Genomic DNA, 23,316 nt, shown 5'->3' on the forward strand with positions numbered 1-23,316 from the left:
CCCGCCCCCGGAAAACTATGAGAACTAAAAACGGACTCCCCCAACGTTGACGACCCACGCAAACGAAAAAAGGACCATGACCATGCGGATCTGCACCTGGAATGTCCGCACTCTTTATAGAGATGGTGCAATATACGCGCTGGCGGATGTATTAGAGAAGTACAAGGCAGATATTACCGCCTTACAGGAAGTGCGATGGACTGGGAATGGCGTAACTACAACACCAAACGGTGACGAACTATACTATAGCTGCCATAACAAGAGGCATGCATTTAGCTGTGGATTTGTGGTTAGTCGGAGACTGAAACACTTTGTCTCCAGCTTTCCTCCGGTGGATGAGAGGCTAGTCACAATCCGCATAAAAGCCAAATTCTTCAACATCAGCCTTAGCTGTGCCCATGCCCCGACGGAAGACAAAGACGAGCAGACCAAGGATATTTTCTACGAGCGCCTAGAGAGAGAATATGACCGCTGCCTCGACCATGATATTAAAATCGTTCTGGGAGATTTTAATGCGAAGGTAGGGAAGTAAGACATTTTTGGTCCAACAGTCGGAAAGTTTAGCCTCCACGAGAGTAATGGGTTGAGGCTGATAGATTTCGCCGTGGCAAAAAACATGGTAGTTAGTAGCACCAGATTTCAACATAAAAATATTCACAAAGCCACATGGCTGTCACCCGATCAAAAGACCATCTATCACGTTGTGATAGATGGAAGGCATTCATCCGGCGTGTTAGATGTACGATCGATCTGTGGAGCGAATATAGATTCGGATCATCAACTTGTTGCAGCAAAGGTTCGCACCCGTTTGAACATGGCGAGGAAAGTACGATCGGACACTGCACGGAAGCTGGACATTGAAAAGCTGCAAACACAACAAATGTGCAGCGGCATACTCCACTCAACTGACCCAACTGCTTGATGAAAGCACTCCTTGTTCCGATGATATAATGGCGCAGTGGCAAACTATTGCCCATTCTATGGAAAATGCCGCGAAATCCCTACTTGGGTACCGGAAGCCTCCTCAAAGAAACCGATGGTACGACCATGAGTGTCGAGATGCTACTGAAGCCAAGAATGCGGCATATGGAGCAATACCTGCAATCAGTAGCAACGCGCCAGATGAAGGAGAGGTATCGGGAGAAAAGGAGAGTCTATTCCGTAGAAAGAAAAAGGAAATGGAAAGACGTGAGTGTAAGCGAATTGAGATGTACAGGAGTCAGAACAAAGTCCGGAAATTCTACCAAAGAATTAAACATCAAACTGATGGCTTTGGTGCAGGCACATCCTCCTGCAGAGACAAAAAAGGAAATCTGGTGACTGACACAGATAACATGCTGAGGATATGGAATGAACATTTTACTTAACTGCTAGTGCCCGACGTTGGCGACGAAGAGGATACCACCAACCCAATCCCTGATAATGCTATAGAATGTTTAGCCAGAATGAGATCCAAGTAGCAGTGACCCGACTAAAGAACAACAAGGCAACAGGAGTCGAAGAGTTACACGCTGAACTGTTTTAGATCGGAGGCGACACGCTGATAAAGCGTATGCATCAGCTTAACTGCGCAATCTGGCTAGAAGAACGTATACCCGATAATGGGAACCTCAGCATACTATGTCCGTCCCGTACACAAGAACGGAAACAAAACGGAATGTGCCAACTACAGAGGAATAAGTCTCCTCCGAATCGCATACAAGATACTCTCAAGCGTACTGTGTGGAAGATTAAAATCTAAAGTCAATGAGATAATTAGGCCCTATCAATGCGGCTTTAGACCTGGTAAATCCACCCTAGACCAGATATTCACACTGCGTCAAATCCTGGAAAAGACCCGAGAAGGACAAATCAACACCTACCATCTCTTTGTTGACTACAAAGCCGCCTTCGATACTCCTTTACATTCAAAGGTATTTCAAACCATGTCTGAGTTTGGTATCCATGCAAAATTAATAAGACTCTGCAGGATGATACGCGCTGATACGCGATCCTCATTAAGAATAGGAAGGAGTCTCTCCGAACCATTTAATACCAAACGTGGTTTCAGACAAGGAGACAGCCTATCGTGTGATCTCTTTAATATCCTGCTGGAGAAGATTATACAAGATGCAGATGTGAATAGATATGGCACACTAATCACAAGAGAACACATGCTACTCGCCTATGCCGACGACATCGATATCATAGATAGGTCACCGGAAGTATTGTAGTAACTGCAGCCTTTGAAAGAATCCAACGAGAATCAGTTAACATGGGTCTGGCAGTAAATGGAGATAAGACGAAATGGATGGTTTCAACTCAAAGAAAATGGATAAAGTTGGGAACCAAAACTTTGCGATAGTCAGTAACTTTATCTACTTCGGCACCGCCGTTACCGAAACGGATGACACCAGTTTTGAGATTAAGCGAAGAATAATACTAGCAAACAGATGCTACTTTGGACTAAGTAAGCCATTTAGAAACAAGGCCACCTCTTGACAGACGAAGATTACACTATACAAGACACTGATACTACCCGTGCTGTTTTATGGTTCTGAAGCATAGGTAATTGTGAAAGCAGATGAGGCAGTGCTTGGAGTATTTGAAAGAAAGATTCTTCGTAAAATATATGGACCACAGTGCGTTAATGGAGAATATAGGAGACGTATGAACCACGAGCTGTATGACGACAATAGCATAGTTACACGCGTCAAAATACAACGGCTGCGTTGGCTAGGTCATGTTGTCAGAATGGATGTAGAAGCTCCAGCCAAGAAGTCTTTTGAAGGCAAACACGGTGGTACACGCAAACCGGGGAGACCAAAAGTCCGATGGAAAGATCAAGTGATGGGAGACACCTGGAAACTTTATGTCAGAGATATTAGAATGAGCGCAGAAGATCGAGGCGCTTGGAACGCTATTCTACGTGCGTAGACCAATACAGCTTCTATTTATATGGAAGCTGTATTGGTCTATAGACCGATTCAGACCATAATAAACAAGTATGTTGATGGTCATGAGAGGATCCGTCGTACAAAATTTCATAACAAAACACGTCGTGCAAAATTTTATCCCAATCGGATAAGAATTGCGCACACTAGAGGCTCAAGAAGTCAAGACCCAAGACCGGTTTATATGGCAGCTATATCAAAACATGGACCGATATGGCCCATTTACAATACCAACTGACCTACAGTAATAAGAAGTATATGAGTAAAATTTCAAGCGGCTAGCTTTACTCCTTCGGAAGTTAGCGTGCTTTCGACAGACAGACGGACGGACATGGCTAGATCGACATAAAATGTCGCGACGATCAAGAATATATATACTTTATGGGGTCTCAGACGAATATTTCGAGTAGTTACAAACAGAATGACGAAATTAGTATACCCCCCATCCTATGGTGGAGGGTATAAAAATTTATTATTGAAATTTGGAGTCATTCTTCTTCATTGACGAAGCTAATTTTTCGCTTAACCCATTAGTGCATAGTGTCCGCTTTATCGGACAGGCGTGGTAAGTTCTGGGACGAATGGGGGGCACCCCACATTTTTTCAAAATCGAAAATTGCCAAAATACTTCTGTGACTGTAAAATTGGTAAAGATACTTAATTTTTTTTTGAAAATTGTGGTCGCTATTGTTGCAGGAACTGACCCATCTACGGTGACATTTGGTCATAAAGTCAGAGCTGAAGTTAGTACTGATTGTTAAGACACTATTCATATGCCGATCCTAATCTTTCAAACCCATCAAAGTGGGGTTGTCTTCGCGAATATCTTCGTTTTATAGTCAAAGTTTCGGCGAATCAGCTTCAGTATTTTGATGAAAATTTTTCATTTTTGCTCTCAAACTAGTTTTATGAATTCAACAGGTTATTGTTTGTGTCGGTCAACAATTTTATGGAAATAAAAGTCATTTTAAACCAATATCAAATGACATTTATTTGACTTTTATGTCCGGTAAAAATTCCATCCAACTATTGTAGAATATGGCTATGATTTGCATCATGTCTTTCTAACTCCTAAAGTTTTCCTTATTTATTGGTGATAAAATAAGAAAAGGTGGTAGAACCAAAAATCCGAAACACGAAGAGATTTCCACGCTATTGCAGTTGTAAGCTTTTTTCTTTCTTTGCCCACTAATGTGAAATGACCTAGCGGCAAACGTGCTCTCATAGATAAAAATCTGCTGACTGATGTTATTTTAACACATTTCCTCACTTAAGGTTGGTATTAAGTTCCTGTTTCACTGTGAAAATTAATATTTTTACGATTTTTTTTTTGTAGATAATAGATTTTGAAGCAAAAATACTTTCTGATTTCATTCATTAGAACATTCCGATTATTTATGATAAAATTTTAATAAAAGTTTTAGTTATCAGTGATATTTTTGTTGTTTTTCAAAAAAGTAATTAGTGAAAAACAGGGGTATTTCTCTGTGAAACACCAACTTAGTACCCACCTTTTTGCAAACATGCAATTTAACTCGTCGTATTTCATTAAAGGTTTTCGTGCATTACATATAAGGAAATCATTAGCCGCAAAATCTTTTCATTGTAAAAAGATTTTCTGGAAGAAAATCAAAAATTCAAAAAGTAAATTTTAGAATGCTTTAAATAATATTTCACTGTGCCCATATTTACTGTTAAAGCCAACAGAACTAACAAATTTCTAATAGAATTTTCGTTCCTTAATCATCATGAGCTCCGTAGCAATTGCCTTAAATACTGTATTAAAATATAGATTAATCGGCGTTCTAAAATTGTGTTTCCGAGTCCTTAAAATTTTTCATTTTATTGCTGATGTAACTCATAAAATTAATAATTAAATATTACTAATTAGTCTTTGGAAAATGTTTTCATACCAACCAGAAAAATATTTCGCATTAAGACAATTTTCAAATAATATTTTTTACATAAAAAATTTTAATTAAAATAACAAAACTAGATTTAAGAGAAAATTCATATAGAATTATGTATTAGACAAATTTTTGTGAAATGTTTTTCTTTCGGAACAATTTTTATAATTTTTTTGAAAGAAAATTCCCTGAAGATTTTATCTTAAAGAAACTTTACATGACATTTCGTTTAAAACAAACCCAAAAATTTTATCTTTTGAAAAAATGACAAATAAGAATAGAGCTGCATTAGAAAATTTTCAGCTGGAATTAGGAAAGACGTATCGTAATGAAATTTGGATTTGTGTTAAGTGGATGACTGAAATCAGTTGCAACAAATTTTTCCGTCATGTTTTGGGGCAAAATTGGCTTGTCGAAAGTCTCCTGGCTACGTCCCTGGTGTCAGTTATATCATAAGTATAGTATAAGAATTACGCCCTCTAGAGGCTCAAGAAGTCAAGATCCAAGATCTGTGTTGAACGTCATAACAAAACACCTCGTACAAAATTTAAGCCAAATCGGATAATAATTGCGCCGTCTAGAGGCTCAAGATTTAAAAATCCCAGATCGGTTTATAAATCAGCTATATCAGGTCATGAACAGATTTTGACCATACTTAGCACATAACAAACACCTGACACAAAATTTCAGCCAAATTGGATAAGAATTGCGACCTCTAGAGGCTCAAGAAGTCAAAATCCCAGATCGGTTTATATGGCAGCTATATCAGGTTATGAACGGATTTTGACCATACTTAGCACCGTTGTTGGCATAACAAAATACATCGTACAAAATTTTAGCTAAATCGGATAATAATTGCGCCCTCTAGAGGCTCATTAAATCAAGATTTTCTTTGGGAAAAAGTACTAAAAATATCCATTTTTTGGTTAAAGATATTTGTTTTAAGTAAAAATGCAATAAACATAAACTTTCCTTTAGCTAAAGGTACTATACATTCCTTTTCCCTTGGAAAGAGATAGTTTAGATACCTTTTCCCTTGGAAAAATGTACTTAAGATACCCTTTCCTTGGGAAAAGAAAAGATACTAAAAAAAGGAGCTAAAACTACCATTTCTCTTCGGAAAATGTACTAAATTGCCCTTTACCTTGGGAAAAGGTACTAAAAATGCCCTTTTCTTTGCGAAAAGGTACTAAAACTATCCTTTCCCTTGGGAAAAGGTACTAAAACTAGCCTTTCCCTAGGGAAAATGCACTAAAATTAGCCTTTCCCTTAGGAAAATGTATTAAAACTAAACTTTCCCTTGGGAAAAAGTACTAAAACTTCACTTTCCCTTGGGAAGATGTACTAAACTACCATTTCCCTTGAGAAAATGTACTTTAAATACATTTACCCTTGGTAAAAATGACATTTACCCTTGGGAATTTCCAAAACTAACCTTTCCTTTGGGAAAGGTATTAAAACAACCGTTTTCCTTGGAAAAAGGTACTAAAACTACGCTTTCCCTTGGAAAAAGGTACTAAAACTATGCTTTCCCTTGGGAAGATGTACTAAAACTACCCTTTCCTTTAGGGTTAATACTAAAACTACCATTTTCCTCCGAAAAATGTAATAAAAATACCCTTTTCCTTCAGAATAGGTACTAAAAATACCCCTTCACTCGGGAAAAGGTAATAAAAATAGTCTTTCCCTTGAGAAAAAGTAATAAAACTGGCCTTTACTATAAGGTACTAAATCTACCCTTTCCCTTGGGAAAAGGTACTAAATCTAAATAAAATACACATTCCTTTGGGTAAAGGTACTAAATCTACCCTTTCCCTATGTAGGATGTACTAAAACTAACCGTTCCCTTGAATATAGGGTCTAAAATACAATTTCCCAAAGAAAAGGGTACTAAAGTTACCCTTTTATAAAGGAAAAGTTACTAAATCTACCATTTCCGTTGTGAAAAGGTACTATAACTATCATTTTCATTGGGAAAAGGTACTGAAACTAACCTTTCCTTATTGAAAAAGGTACTAAAGCTACCCTTACCTTTAGGAAAAGGTACTAAAACTAACCTTTCCCTTAGAGAAAACTACAAAATCTAACATTTCTTTTAGGAAAGGAACTGTAACTATCCTTTCCCTTGAAAGAGGTTCTAAAACTAAATTTCCCATTTTCGTTGGAAAAAGGTACTATAACTACTATTTGCGTGGGGAAACGATACTGCAACTGTTATTTCCGTCGGGACAAGATATTATAACTATAATTTTCGTTGGAAAAAGGCACTATTACTACCATTTCCATTGGGAAAAGGACTAAAACTAGCCTTTCCCTTGGGAAAAGGTACTAAAACTACCCTTACCCTTAGAGAGTACTAAAACTAGCTATTCCCTTGGAAAAACGTACTAAAACTAGCCTACTACTTCTCTTAGGAAAAGGTACCTAAACGGCCCTTTCGCTAGGGAAAATATATTAAACCAATCATTTCCCTTGGGAAAAGATACTAAAATGATTGGGAATTCCTTCGGGAAAAGTTGTTTAAAAATACCCATTTCCTGATGAAATTTATTAAAAGTAGCCTTTTGCTTGGGGAACGTTACCTAAAATACCTCCTGCTTTGGAAAAAGTACTACATATACACCTTCCTTTAGGGAAAGTCACAGGACAGGTTAGTGATGTGGCGACTTAAAGTCTGATCTACCTCGAAGTAATGCGAAAGCGGTGATGATGTGCTAGGAGTATCCTGCAAGAGATTTGGTGCGTTTTAGCCGGCACACCATTGCACTATGGGTGAAAATCGCAAAACAGCGGCAAAAACTCCAATTTTCAAAATATTTTTTTTTATGTTCCAATTGAAATTGCTTTAGAACACCTTGGAGAGTAAAATTTACAATATTTGGCAACCCTGATTAATAGTAGAGTTGAAATTTCAAGTATTTCGTTGGTGTTGTTGTTGTAGCCACATTGCATGTGGAGGTAAAGATGAATAAGCTCGTTCCGGTCCATAGGACCGATCGTTGCGGGAAAAAAACTCGCCTTGTCACATAGAGCATCATAGGTACGCAGTATTTAAGCAAGAGCCGGTGCCGCCCGGCCTCTCACTGCGAATATCCACTTGATACCGTGACTGCAGTTGCAGCTACTCCGTAAACGAAGCATTCCGCTTTCAACAACCTGTGGATGTGCCTGGTAGCTCTTAGCTGAGCTTTTCGTGATAACTACATATGACCACCACACAGATCGGAGCTCAAAGTTCCAGACTGCGGGATGTTCATAGTTATACCGTGATTTCGTTGGTTTTATAATTTTTTTTTATGTGGATTTAATAGTTGTGTTTGGGGTTTAAACAGTGATTTTTGTTGGTGAAAATTTCAAAACTTTTGCCATTTTAATTGGAGTAGAACTAGAGTTGTTACTTAGTGTTATTGAAAATTTACATATTCTAAGCGAAATTTTTGGTTTGCTTTGAGTTACAGGGTGACATAGAAAGCATTGGATATTTTTTTTTGGTATAACGCCTCATTTTGATAAATGCTTACTTTATCAGCAAAAAAGGGTTTTTTGCATAGTTTTTTGTTTGTCACCAAGTGTTTGCAACCTTACCTTCACGTCAATACAACTAAGTTGTCTACATGGTAATTTCTATGGAACTACCCATGTCATCAGTTGATTTCAGGACTTGACCCCAAATTTGTATATTTTCTACCTCCAGTTACCTTTCATTTGATATCCATACTGACCCACTTTGTAAGCTTGCCATATGTGGGCGATTCTTGGGGGCGGGTTGACCCCCCGACACTAAGGATCAAATTGTTATATCAAGTTCATATTATACTCTTAAATATCTTTCATTTGATGCCCATATTGTGCCAATCGGTAAACATGTCCGTTTGGGTGGGTTTTGGGGTAGGGCGTCCCCCACGGTTTTTTGACCCCAAAGTTTTAAACCAATTTCGTGTTTTTTCAAACAAATTTCACTTAATTCCGCGTTTTTGAAAATTGGGGTAAGGGCGAGGGTCCACTCTCCCTTCGGAGATCAAACAATGGAATAGCATATATCCATCGGGGGTCAAACTCTACCATCTATGAAAATCGGTTCAGTCGTTTTGGAGTCTATAGGTAACATACAAAAATAACAAGCAAACAAATAAACAAGGCACAACACTTTTATCATTTTTATATATAATAGATCAGTGATGGGCACACTAACCCAGTTGAAAGTAATCACAATTTTTCACGTTGTCGAAGGCGAAAATCGACAGCATTCAAAGGCGAATTTCACATTTCCTGGTATTCCGTAACTTATTTGCCTTCGAGGCCACCGTAGCGCAGTGGTTAGCATGTCCGCCTATGACGCTGAACGCCTGGGTTCGAATCCTGGCGAGATCATCAGAAAAAATTTTCACGTTGGTTTTCGCCTCCTAATGCTGGCAACATTTGTGAGGTACTATGCCATGTAAGACTTCTCTCCAAATAGGTGTCGCACTGCGGCACGCCGTTCGGACTCGGCTATAAAAAGGAGGCCCCTTATCATTGAGCTTAAAACCTAAATCGGACTGCACTCATTGATATGTGGGAAGTTTGCCCCTGTTCCTTAGTGTTAGTTTGATAATAGAAAAACTATTGTGGTAAATAAAAAAAAAAAATTTAAAGGGTGATTTTTTAAGAGCTATAGGAAAGTTTTTCAATAAATCTGAAATCTTTATCTGAATCGATAGTACGGTCCATTTAATTTAATGATTGAAGATTATTTCATGCAAATGTTGACCGTGACTGCGCCTCAAATGGTCCATCCGCTTAGTCGAACTTTGGCATAGTCTTTCGGTCGGTATCTTATGAATAAATGCTTGAATGTTGTCTTCCAATGCGTTAATTGAAGCGGACCACAAAAATAGTCTAAAGGCTATAAATCGCAAGATCTAGGCGGCTAATTGACCGGTCCCGAACATTAAAAAAAATTTTTCGCCGAACTCCCTTCTCAATAAGTTCAATCGTACACGTTCTGTGTGGCATCTGGCACCATCTTGTTGAAACTACATGTCTGCAAGGCAAGTTTTTTTTTGCATTTTGGGCAAAAAAAAAGTTGGATATCACCTCACGGTAGCGCTCATCATTCACAGTTACGTTACGATTCGTTTCATCTTTGAAGAAGTACGGTCCAATGATGGCACCAGCCCATAAACCGCACCAAACTGTGACTTTTCCTGGTAGCTCTTGCAATGCTTCTGGCTGATCTACGTACCCATTGAGTCACACATGAGCTTCGTCGCTGAGCACACAAGCGCGCTATGAACTTTCTTAACAGAGCTCGCATTTGGATAATAAAATTCAATAATTTGCAAGCGTTGTTCGTTTGTAAGACGATTCATGGTTAAATTATAGACCTAACTGAAGATGTTTGACAGTGAAACAAAACACGAAACGTGCGTGAGCTATTTAAACCAGCGTTGCCAAAAAGATAATAGCTAAAAGATCACCCTTTATAAGTAGGTTCTATACTCTCGACAAACAGGCGGGATGTAGTCAATTTACTTATTGATCGATCGTTTTCGTCAAATTTGACAGTCGAATTCGACTTTCTTCGGCAACCATAATACCGTTTTGTAAAAATTTCGACATTCAACTACGCCATCACCAACCGGAATAAGGGAAAATAAAGTGTGTTTGTTTGAGGAGCAGTAAATTCCGAGACCAATCAACCAAGGGTAAAATAACAACAATGCTATGTAAAATAACAACGATGCGTGAACCAAACGAAGGCACACGAGTTGCTCACACTATCGGTGTGCCTCTGTTCGTTTGTTATGCGGTTGTGTGTTGTTGCCCATTTATGTAATAGATACATTTTATTTATCATTTTTTCCTTTTTATTATAAAAAAAAAAAATGTTTCCTGTTTATTTCCAGTTTACCAAGCGGCCTTCATGTGGGCCGTTCGAATGTCAAGTCGGTGGCCGAAAGACGTCTACCAGAAATACGTCATTTCCTTATCTCATTATTCAACTCAGCCGATGAAATAGCCCATTCGGATTTGGTGTACACGTTCTTCCATCCGCTATTGAGAGATCAAAGGGAGGCTAAGCTAGATGTATCGAAAGTTAAAGGTAATGTATTTGGTAACAAATTTAGGCATTTTTATACCCACCCTCATAGGAGGGGGGTATACCAACCCAGTCATTCCGTTTGTAACACATCGAAATATTGATCTGCGACCCCATAAAGTATATATATTTCGGATCGTCGTAAAATTCCAAAGCGATTTAACGATATCCGTGTGTCTGTCCGTCAGTCTGTTGTTATCACGTTACTTTCTTCAAAAATTGAGATATTAATCTGAAATTTGGCACTGATACGTCTTTTTGCTGCACGCAGGTTAAGTTCTTGAACGGTTGGACTTTAAAGACTGTAGTAGGCACAATTTTCGCTCAATTTCACCAAAATTTTCGTATGATTTTGCATGATTCGTTTTATTTGACGTTCCAATACGTGCGCAAAATTTCATTAAAATCGCTTCTGATTTAGATATAGCTCATATCGGAAGAAATATTGGGTTGCCCAAAAAGTAATTGCGGATTTTTCATATAGTCGGCGTTGACAAATTTTTTCACAGCTTGAGACTCTGTAATTGCATTCTTTCTTCTGTCAGTCATCAGCTGTTATTTTTAGCTTGCTTTAAAAAAAAAGTGTAAAAAAAGTAAATTTGATTAAAGTTCATTCTAAGTTTTATTAAAAGAGCATTTACTTTCTTTTAAAAAATCCGCAATTACTTTTTGGGCAACCCAATATATCTTCCGATATGGGCTTTTAAGACAGTAAGAACCACAATTTTGGTCACATATTTACAATATAGGGCGTGAGATGTTCTATTTGACGTCCCAATATGTGTCATCAAAATTGACACAGACTTCAATATAACACCCATATAATCTTTTATCCGATATGGCCTTTTAAGGATGTGTAAATCCAAATTTATTGTCCTATCGTAGGAAAATCTTACAAGGTTCTATTTGATATTTCAATAGGTATCCAAATTAAAATCCCAAGATTTCGAGATAAGTTCTACATATAAAAAGTACTACGTACACCAGGTGGTGTAGGGTATTATATAGTCGGCCCTGCCCGACTTTTGCCTTTCCTTACTGGTTTTATTTTATTTTTATTTTTTTATGTTGGATTTTTCTACTATGTTTTTTTTTCTTTGTGTTATTTTTTTTTTTTTCAAAATTTGCATTTTTTTATAGAAATTCGTTCACAAACCTCCAGGGAGCAACCTTACGAAGTAGGCCAATTGAGATTGTCCATGCAATATCGCCGAGAGGCTTTGACCGTTATGGTTAGTATTTTATATTCTTCACTGTTTTATTAGCTTTTAAAGAAGTTTTGACCAATGTTTTTTATTACTTTATTGTTTAAGATACATCATGCTAAAGGTTTGCCTCTGTTGGCTGGTGGCCAGGAACCCAATACCTATGTGAAATGCTATTTAAAGCCAGATGATAAAAAGGCAACAAAACGTAAAACAAAAGTGGTCCGGAAAACCTGTGTACCCAGTTACATGGAGACGGTGAGTTTATTAAACCCTACACCACCACTGCGGTGTAGGGCATTATAACTTAGTGCATTTGTTTGTAACAAGCAGAAGGAAGAGTAAAGGACCCATTGAAAAGTTATTGTTGTTGTTTTAGCCACATTTTCATGTGGAGGTGGCGATCCTCGTCAAGCTCCTGCAGATGGGCAGGGTGTTATAACGTTGTGCGTTTGCTTGCAACGCTAAGAAGAAGAAGAGCTAGACCCATTGATAAGTATACCGATCGACTCAGAATCATTATATCATTATATTTTTCGTCCTAGAAATGAAGCCTATTGAAATTGGAAAAAATCGGTTCAGATTTAGATATAGCTTCCATATATATGTTCGTCCGATTTGCAGTAATAATGCAATAAAATAGTCATTTGTTAACCGATTCTGTCGAAATTTGGCAAGAAGGATTTTCTTTTGAATCTCAATATTACTGGCGAATTTTATAGAAATCGGTTCAGATTTGGATATAGCTTCCATATATATATGTTCGTCCGATTTGCAGTAATACAGCAATAAAATGGTTAATTTTTGACCGATTCTCTTAAAATTTGGTAGGAAGGATTTTCTTATGACCCTCAATTTTACTGGTGAATTTTATAGAAATCGGTTCAGATTTGGATATAGCTCCCATATGTATTTTCGTCCGATTTGCAGTAATACAGCTATAAAATGGTCATTAGTTAACCGATTCTCTCAAAATTTTGCAGAAAGGATTTTCTTATGACCCTCAACTTTACTGGTGAATTTTATAAAAATCGGTTCTGATTTGGATATAGCTCCCATATGTATTTTCGTCCGATTTGCAGTAATACTGAATAAAATTGTCATTTGTTAACCGATTCTCTCGAAATTTGGCAGGAAGGATTTTCTTATGTCTTCCGATATAAAAAGTGAATATTATAGAAATCTGTTCAGATTTGGATATAGCTCCCATATATATGTTCGTCCGATTTGCAGTAATACAGCTATAAAATGGTCATTAGTTAACCGATTCTCTCGAAATTTTGCAGAAAGGATTTTCTTATGGCTCTCGATATTACTGGTGAATTTCATAGAAAGACCCATTTATTGACAAATCTTCCCAAAATTTTGTACAACGCTTTCCTCTACGACTACCACAATATCTAAGAAGTTTGCTCGAAATCGGTTCAGATTAAGATATAGCTCTTATACATATGTTTGCCCGATTTTGAGAAGTATTGCAATAAAGTGCTCATTTCTTAACTGATTCTCTCGAAATTTGGCAGGAAGGATTTTCTTATAACTCTTAATACCACTGGTGAATTTCATAGAAATCGGTCCAGATTTAGATAAAGCTCTCATATAAATATATCGCCCGATTTTCACTTCAAGAGCCAGTGCAAGCGCATTTATTGACCAATCATGCCAAGATAGATATTTCAACAACGTTTCACTCGAAGACTACTACAATATCTATAGAGTTTGGTCGAAATTAGCTCTCATATATATGTTCGCTAGATTTTGGGTAATTTGCAATAATGTTGTCATTTGTCAACCGTAGTTATTACAGTTTGAATATACAGTCAAACTTCTCTATAATGTAGCAGTTGGGGACCGACGAAATACTACGTTAGAGAGAAAGTGACCAAAATTGGGTTTTATTTGACCGAAGTGAAAAAATAAATAAACACACTGTGGGATAGAATCGAAAAAATAGTGAAAATCCGAATTTTGAGAACGGTTATACAAAATTCTTGGAAATTATGAATGGTTATAGGTTAGGTGCCAAGGAGATTAAGGGCAAAATTTTAAGGCCCCAGATGGTGCCGGCACTTATTGACAAGACCCTAAAAACTCTTTATTATGGCTTGATTTTCAACTTTTCAATTTGCTGAAAATGAAAATTTTAAATTTTACAAATAATCCTGCCCTTAAGAAAATCAAAACTACCCGAATTTTTTCACTAAAATACCCAAATACCCATTTTTAGAAAAGATGGTACCAAAATAGTCACTTTTTAGTTAGGAGGCGGCCACAAATATTGTTTGGCACAAAACATTTTTTAGAAGTCCAGTCTCAGTAAAAATTCCAAAAAAATATAAGTTGAAGACCAGAAGAAATATCGTAGACCTCAGTAAGCACTCTTTAGTAAGGATTAAACAAATTTTAGTGGCATGGTGCGAGGCGCCCGGACGAATAACGGCCTTAAAATTTTGCACATAATCCCGTTAATTCTTAACTATTTTTTTTTTTTTTTTTGATTCCAACCCACTGTAAAGCATCTGAATATTGCGGCGTTCTGAAATTTATTGGATACAGTAAATTGCGGATGGCGTTTCTGCGTTTTAAAATATTTGAGAGTTTTCTAGCCGATATGCCTTCTTTTTTTATATCTATAGTTGTTGTTGCTAATAAAAGATTCATGTTTAACTTAATCGGCTGACGACTTGAAGTCATAGCCGTAAATCTTTATTTTGATGGATTAACTCTGAAATACGCTAATATATTGCTTTTATTTTATTTTAAGTTTATTTAGACATTATTGTATTGAAAAAGAAAATAATGAAAATAAAGATTACTACTACTACTACTACTAGATTCATGTTTAACTTAACAACTATTGAAATCTCTCTATATTTAATATAAAATTGTGCGACAATTAATTCGATTAACTTTTATGAAAGTCTACGGCCGAACAACTCACAATCAACTAACAATTGCTTTCGTCTTCGTCTGGCAGCTGAAGGGTTGTCATCTCGTTTACTCTCAGAAATCGGCAAGTTCGGGGTTGCCACATCCACCCCCTCTCCAGTGACTAAGTCAGGAAGTACTTGCAAAGACATACTTTTGCGAGATCGACATGGTTGTGTGCTTGAAGGTAGTTGTGACAGTTCATTATCAGTCGCTGGTGAATCTCGAACTGAAGACATTTCATGAATGTCATGTTTTGAGACGATGATGGAATAGTCTCAGATCTCTACGTTGCATCTTATGTTGGGCTATGGTTCTTGATGTTCTTTTACCGGTTGTTCAGAATTATTGATGATGAAAGCCGGTTTCAGACGGTCGACGGATATGTTAACATTATTGCCCCTTATATTGATTTCTTTGAATTATTTCGCATGGTCCAGGTGGTTCAACAGGTTCCCTAACAGCATCAGTGATTTGAAAAACATGAGCACAATTCTTAAGATTGTTAAATATGAATTTACTCTTGTTGTGATGCGAGGCAGGAACTGGTCATAAGAAATTGAAATGATCACGAAGTCTTTTTAAAAATTCTGCAGGAATGTTTGATTGGCTGAAGAACTCATGGGGTAATAGTACATGTCCGCCATATAGAAGGTCAGCTGGCGAAGCTTGTAGATCTTCTTTAAAAGCCGTTTCCCAGCATTACCTTAAGAAGTATTTCAAACCAAGACGTATTACTGTGACACATCAATGCAGCTTTAAAAGATCTGTGCCATCTTTCTATCATCTCGTTTGATTGGGGATGATAGGCTGTTGTTCTCATTCGTTTAGATCCAGTTAAAGTTGTGAACAAGTGCTTTGAATAATCCAGATTCGAATTGGGTCCCTTGATCTGTTGTTATCACCCTTGGACAGCCAAAACGTGAAACCAATTGGACCAAAATACTGCTGCCACGATGTGTGCTGCTGGCGAGAAAATTCGTCTGCCACCGTGTTCTCAGGTCCTGCCAAATATATAATTTCAGTTGTAAATTGCGAGACACAGTCTAAGTGCCTTAGTTGAGAGAAAGCGTATATTAAAGGTTTGTGATCGGTCCTTATCACAAAATGGCGAGCTTCGAGAATTTGCTGTATTTATTGCCTAATAAATGGCAAGCAATTCTCTGTCATAAGTGCTATAGTTCCTTTCAGAGCTACTAAACCAAGAGGTTTCTTTTTCCCGGATTATGGTTCTGTTCTAGAAGGGCACCAATTACAATATCCGATGCACCGGTAGCAAGAGCCAGTTCTGAGGTTGAAGCCGGATGAGAAAGCATGGTTGCGTGAAGTAGGCTCTCCTTATAAGCCAAAAATGCTCTCTCTGCCTCGGATGCCAAAGGGACTTTCCTCTTATCATTTCTCATCGTATCTTTGAGAAATTCGTTTAATGGTGCCTGCAATTGAGCACCATGAGATATGCATCGACAATAAAAATTTATTCCACCAAGAAATCTACGAAGTTCACAAATCGTTTCGGGCTTAGCATAGTTTTCGATTGCGGTTACTCGATCGGTAGGTGGTTTCGAGCCATCGCCGTTGATGATATATCCATGAAATTGAACTTCAGATTGGCCAAAACAACATTTGTTACATTTATTGTTGCTTCATGATGTCGTAAACGTTGAAATACCTCCCGAAAATGTGTCTCATGCTCCTCAATTGATAGTCAAGGCCCCTTAAAACCGAACACATAAATCGTTGAAATGTTTGGGTGGCATTTTGCAAACCAAATTGCATATAGAAAAATTCAACCAGACCAAAAGGTGTACATACCGCTGTTTCCTGAATGTCCTTATTTGCCATTGGGATTTGGTAATACGCTCTAACGAGATCATGTGTAGTAAAAATGTGCTTACCATGTAATCTGTCTGAAAAATCGTTGATATTGGCTTTGAGATATCGGTCTGGGAATCCAGTTGTAACCACATTTGTATGTGGTGTTGGCGATCCTCGTCATGCTCCTGTAATGCTTCGGGAAATCACCACATGTGCGCCAACTACAAGTTTTTTTCGACACCATGTGAATTAGGCTGGCCCATGGACTTTTTGAGGGACGACATATTCCATTATCTAATAAAAATTTAATCTCTACCTTTGCTGCTGCAAGTTTTTCACCAGAAAGTCGACGTGGGCGACATGCAATTTGTTAACCAGTTGTCTTGATGTTTTGTCACTGCATCGAGATCTTGATAGCTGATCGCTATTTTGTTGAATTTGTAGGCTATCGACTTGCAAATATCTGCCAAAGATACCTGAGAGTTTATGGCATTCACAGAACCATGCATTGCAAACCGTGGGGAAACTATTGTGGTAGCATTGGCCATGGTATTGTTGGCGTCCAACATCTTGTCTGCCATTTTTGAAAATTTATCGAAATCTTCTTCCTCCCAAACTGTCAAAAGCGGTCGAATGTAGTCTGGCATTTGAACTAAAAACAACGTGCGAATAATGGCCTCATTACCACTGCCAGGTGCTAAACGTTTCATAAGAGACAAAACCGTTTCTCCGCCTTGAAGCAAACGCCATAATTTGGATTCTGGATATTCAGCAAATCTCGAAATAATATGTTGTTATACCCACCACCAAAGCATGCGGGTATATTCATTATGTCATTCCGTTTGCAACACATCAAAATATCCATTTCCGACCCAGCGTAAAAATCTAAGACGATCTAGACATGTCCGTCCGTCTGCCTGTTGAAATCACGCTACAGTCTTCAAAAATAGAGATACATATTGAGCTGAAACTTTGCACAGAATATTTTATTATCCATAAGCAGGTTAAGTTCGAAGATGGGCTTTTGATATAGCCCCTATATAGACCGATCCGCCGATTTAGGGTCTTAGGCCAATAAAAGCCACATTTATTATCCGATTTTGCTGAAATTTGGGACAGTGAGTTGTGTTAGGCCCTTCGACATCCTTCGTCAATTTGGCTCAGATCGGTCTAGATTTGGAAATAGCTGCCATATAGACCGATCCTCCGATTTAGGGTCTTAGACCCATGAAAGCCACATTAATTATCCAATTTTGCTATAATTTGGGACAGTGGGTTGTGTTAGGCCATCCAACGTCCTTCGTCAATTTGGCTCAGATCGGTTCACATTTGGATATAGCTGCCATATAGACCGATCCTCCGATTTAGGGTCATCGGCCCATGAAAGCCACATTTATTATCCGATTTTGCTATAATTTGGGACAGAGCGTTGTCTTAGGCCCTTCGACGTCCTTCAACAATTTGACTCAGATCGGTCCAGATTTGGATATAGCTGCCATATAGAACGATTCTCCAATTTAGGGTCTTAGGCCCATAAAAGCCACATTTATTATCCGATTTTGCTGAAATTTGGGACAGTGCGTTGTCTTAGGCCCTTCGACGTCCTTCAACAATTTGACTCAGATCGGCCCAGATTTGGATATAGCTGCCATATAGAACGATTCTCCAATTTAGGGTCTTAGGCTCATAAAAGCCACATTTATTATCCGATTTTGCTGAAATTTGGGACAGTCAGTTGTGTTAGACCCTTTAACATCCTCCGTCAATATGGCTCAGATCGGTCCAGATTTGGATATAGCTGCCATATAGACCGATCCTCCGATTTGGGGTCTTAGGCCCATAAGGCACGCATTTATTATCCGATGTCGCCGAAATTTGGGCAGTGAGCCCCTTGACATACTTCTGCGTAATCGCACAGATCGGTCCAGATTTGGATATAGCTGCCATATAGACCGATCTCTCGGTTTTAGATTTTGGGGCCATAAAAATCGCATTTATTGTCCGATTGTGCCGAAATTTGGGACAAAGAGTTATGTTAAGCTATGGAACATAAGGTATGAGTTTTGCACCGGATTTTGACGAAAGATGGTTTACATATATACCCGAGGTGGTGGGTATCCAAAGTTCGGCCCACCTTTTAACACCTTTTTACTTGTTATATATAAGACTAGCTGTACAGGGCCCGCTCCGCTGCGCCGTCTTTCACTCTCTTATTTTATGTGAGCCCTATACGGTCACTTCAGGAAATTAGTCCTGTTTGGGTGTGCTGGTACGGCCTTTCAGATATTTCGCGCCAATATGAATATTAAATTGGTGCTCTTCTCCCAAATGCTTTTAATTGGAGCCTGATTTTGTTATGGTCGGTAAATAAGTCCGGTATGGGGATGTTTTAGGTGGTGAGGCGGATCCCCATATATCAGATTCGTGCTCTGGTGTCAAATAAATTTCTTTTGAGTCCAATATTGTCATTATTAGATATCCCACCCTAAATAACGATACAAACTTCTGTATATAAGTAATTATAAGCTAAATTTCGCTTAAATCGCCCCACCCATCACCGAGATCTGGCGTTTTTACAAATAGGATACAAGTTTGGATATTAGATCTACTTCATTCTCTTGGATTTGGTGGTGGATTGGAGCAGCCAAATTCTTTGCCCCGAAAGTGGATAGCAGATTCAAACTCCACTCCCTAAAACCACTTTGAAGCTACATATTGCTATAGTCGGTTTATAAGTGTGGTTTAGTGCCATAATCCACAAATATGTCCAGTTTAAGGGGTATGCAGGGTGGGGCGGCATCCCACGTACTTAGCCCAGAAAAAACATCTACATCGTGCTCTACTCTTAAATTTCTTTAATTTGAGCCCCAATTGCCATTAGTTTAGGGGGAGTTTATGCGGTGATACGACCCCCAAACATTTGGCCTCAAAATTGGATATCAAATTCGTTTTCTATTATCAAACTCCTATTGTTTATCATTATTTATCGCCATAGTAGGCAAGGGAGATTTGAAGGGAGTTTAGAGGCGGACCCTGAGGTAATATTAGCATCGTACCCACCCATAATGTCAAGCATTTTGAAGGAGGCTATCGATATTCAGGGCGAACGGTCTCGCTCAGGTTCTGACTAATTATTTTTGTTTATATTGCTTATCAACGTTAAAAATCATATTTTATAGCGACCACTTGGGATATCAGATTCTTAAAGTTCCGCAGGTCCTCTTGTGTCCATCCCAATTTGAGGGTAAAAAGTGAACTCTACTCTGTTTTTTTTTTGTCGCGATCTACTGTCCTGCGGAATGGTGACCCAAAATACTTGAGTCCTTATATCAACATTGGATTCGATATATACTGTCACAGACCTTTCTTAGAAGTGACATATTATCCCGATGGAACTGCACGTCCTATTGGAGGGTATTTAGTGGGTGGGCCGGTCCCAGACTCTGTCCTAATTGTGCATGCTAGATTCGAAGTCTAGTCCCCAATACCTTTCATTCAATACCCATTTTGTGACGTCGGACATTTACGCCCGTTTTGGGGGTTTTTTGGGGTTGGGGAGGCCCCCTAGACACCTTGGACCAAACTCTTATAACAGATGTGTACTGAGCTTCCAAATATCTTTCGTTTGAGGGGTTTTGGGGGGTGGCAAGGAATACACTTTTATATCAGCATTGGACTTCACTTTTGAATTTTCTTCAGCTATGGGATTTTGGGAGGTGGGGAGGGCCCTCAGACACCAAAAAATATTTTTTTTTGTCTCAGATTTGTATTCTACTTTTAATTACCTTTTATTTGATACCCAATAAATTACTCAAAGCGGTTAAAGTGTCCTGTTGAGTGGTGTCTTTAGAGGTGGGGGCCCCCCGACTCTTAGGGTAACATTTAAATGCCAAGTACGTACTCTACTCCTAAATACCTTTCAATTGATACCTATTTTGACCAAAGCGGTGAATATACTCTTGGGGCTTTTTTGAAGGTGGGGGACCCCCCGAAACTAAAGAGTAAAATTTGTATACCAAATTCGTACTCTACTCTTAAATACCTTTCATTTGATATCCATATTGTGCCAATCAGTGCACATGTCCGTTCGAGTGGGTTTTGGGATGGGGCGTTCCCCCCCGATTATTTGACTCTCAAATTTTTAACCAATTTCCTGTTTTTGGGGTACCATAAGGTGGTACCTTAAAATTTAGCTTAAATCCGTTCACCCATTTCCGAGATCTGGAAATTATGGTATGGGGGAGGGTCCGCTCCCCCTTAGGATATCACCGGGGGCCCAAACTCTACCATCTGTGAAAATTTCATGAAAATCCGTTTAGCCGTTTTTGAATCTTTACGGAACAGAAAAACAAACAAAGCTCAACAATTTCATTTTTATATAATAATTAAAACATTTCTTCTTCATTTTTCAGCTGGAATATCGCATGCCTTTACAAGTCATACAAAATCGAGAATTGAATGTCACCGTGTGGTCCCACGATACTCTGCAAGAGAATGAATTATTGGGTGGCTTCAAAATCGATTTGAGTAAATATGATTTACGCAAAGAGATGATTGAATGGTTCCGTTTGGGCAACATGAGCCGACACTGACACAGAAATGAGCTCCACAGTGGTGGTGGAGGGCTTATGGGCTCTGTGCTTATATGAACACTGGACGGAGCAAACTGTTAACAATAATATTAACATTCGGGTACAAAACGAAAAAGAAAGCAAGGAATTGTAAACTAAATTGGAAACTGCGAAAAGTTTTTTTTTTTCAAAAAAAAAAAAAAACCTAAAGCAGGAATTGTTGTAATTTGTTTCATGGATACAACCAACATTATGATACAATTTAACATTTAAGCAAAAATTTATATGTATATAAAGAAAAAAAAAACCGAAAACACACAATTGGATTGATTGGGTGTCCCAAGCATGAGTGTAGCAGTCGTGTAGATGTTGTTTTGAATTTTTTTCATTTGTATATTTCAGTGTGATGTTACATTCCAAAATTTCCCTTCTCTTTTTTTTTTCGTTGCGCTTTGCTTCTAAGAAAATTATTAACATTATTATGATAATTTTTAATAATAATTAAAATCAATAATTATAAGTATGGTTATTTTATTATAATTAAATTAAATTAATTATTATAATTTGTTTTTTTTTTTTATTTTATTTTATGTATTTCCTAATTATTGAATATTATGTCTAAAGTAACAACCAACTTCAATATATAGTCGTTGTTTGTGTATTATTGTCAATTTTATCTGTTTAAAGCATTAAGAAAACACCTTAATCTGCACAATAATATATGTATACCTAATATAATTTGTACTTTATTTTTACGTAAACAAAGAAAAACAAAAAAAAAACACAGCCAAGTAAGAAATCAAAACAAATATTAAAAAAAAAAAAATTATTATTGCTCGATAAGTTTTATTGGCTTTAAAATGAAATTATTGGTAAAAAAAACAACCTTTGATTATTGCAGCGTCGTTGAAAATGTGGTTATTTAACAAAAATTTTTAATTTATTTAAATAAAATATTAAAAGCGAAAAGCAAATTCTTCTTAATACTCAAATTTTTGGGGAAAAATTGAAACAAAACAAAAAAAGGAAATGAAAAAAAAAAATTGATAATAAAAAAACTGAAAAAAAAAAAAATTAAAAGGCGTTAAGTTCGGCCGGGTTGAACTTTGGATACCCACCACCTCGGGTATGCATGTAAACCACCTTTCTTTAAAATCCGGTGAAAATTGCATCCTTTATGTCCCATAGCAGAATTCGGTCTATATGGCAGCTATATCCAAATCAGAACCGATCAGGTCCAAATTCAATAAGATATGGTCCGGTTTGGACCACAATTAAATTATATGTTGGAGACCTGTGTAAAATGTCAGTCAATTCGAATAAGAATTGCGCCCTTTAGGGGCTCAAGAAGTAAAATAGAGAGATCGATTTAAATGGGAGCTGTATAGTGCTATACACCGATACAGACCATAATAAACACATATGTTGATGGTCATGAGAGGATCCGTCGTACAAAATTTCAGGCAAATCAGATAATAATTGCGACCTCTAGAGGCTCAAGAAGTCAACATCTCAGATAGGTTTATATGGCAGCTATATCAGATTATGAACCGATTTGAACCTAATTTGAAACAGTTGTTGAAAGTAAGAATAAAATAAGTCATGCAAAATTTCAGACAAATCGGATAGGAATTGCGCCCTCTAGAAGCTCAAGAAGTCAAGTCCCCAGATCTGTTTACATGACAGCTATATCAAGTTATGAACCGATTTAAACCATACTTAGCACAGTTGTTGGATATCATAACAAACCACGTCGTGCAAAAATTCATTCAAATCGAATAAGAATTGCGCCCTCTAGAAGCTCAAGAAGTCAAGTCCCAAGATCGGTTTATTTGACAGCTATATCAGGTTATGGACCGATTTGAACCATACTTG

General features: G+C 37.7%; 1 protein-coding gene across 5 annotated transcripts in view; it reads left to right on the forward strand.

Moving 5' to 3' along the window:
* Window positions 1–21,570, forward strand: part of LOC106095665 (phosphatidylinositol 4-phosphate 3-kinase C2 domain-containing subunit beta) — a 191,114-nt gene extending 169,544 nt beyond the window's left edge. For all 5 annotated transcript variants that reach the window (XM_059363655.1, XM_059363641.1, XM_059363646.1 and 2 more), the window contains exons 15-18: window positions 10,729–10,925; window positions 12,063–12,154; window positions 12,236–12,385; window positions 21,283–21,570. In XM_059363655.1, coding sequence (XP_059219638.1) covers window positions 10,729–10,925; window positions 12,063–12,154; window positions 12,236–12,385; window positions 21,283–21,462 — 619 coding nt within the window. In that variant the 3' untranslated portion in view covers window positions 21,463–21,570. The remainder of the gene's footprint in view (window positions 1–10,728; window positions 10,926–12,062; window positions 12,155–12,235; window positions 12,386–21,282) is intronic.
* Window positions 21,571–23,316: the final 1,746 nt, after the last annotated feature.

The sequence above is a fragment of the Stomoxys calcitrans genome, chromosome 1 (assembly GCF_963082655.1).
Source record: "Stomoxys calcitrans chromosome 1, idStoCalc2.1, whole genome shotgun sequence".
Lineage (NCBI taxonomy): Eukaryota > Metazoa > Arthropoda > Insecta > Diptera > Muscidae > Stomoxys > Stomoxys calcitrans.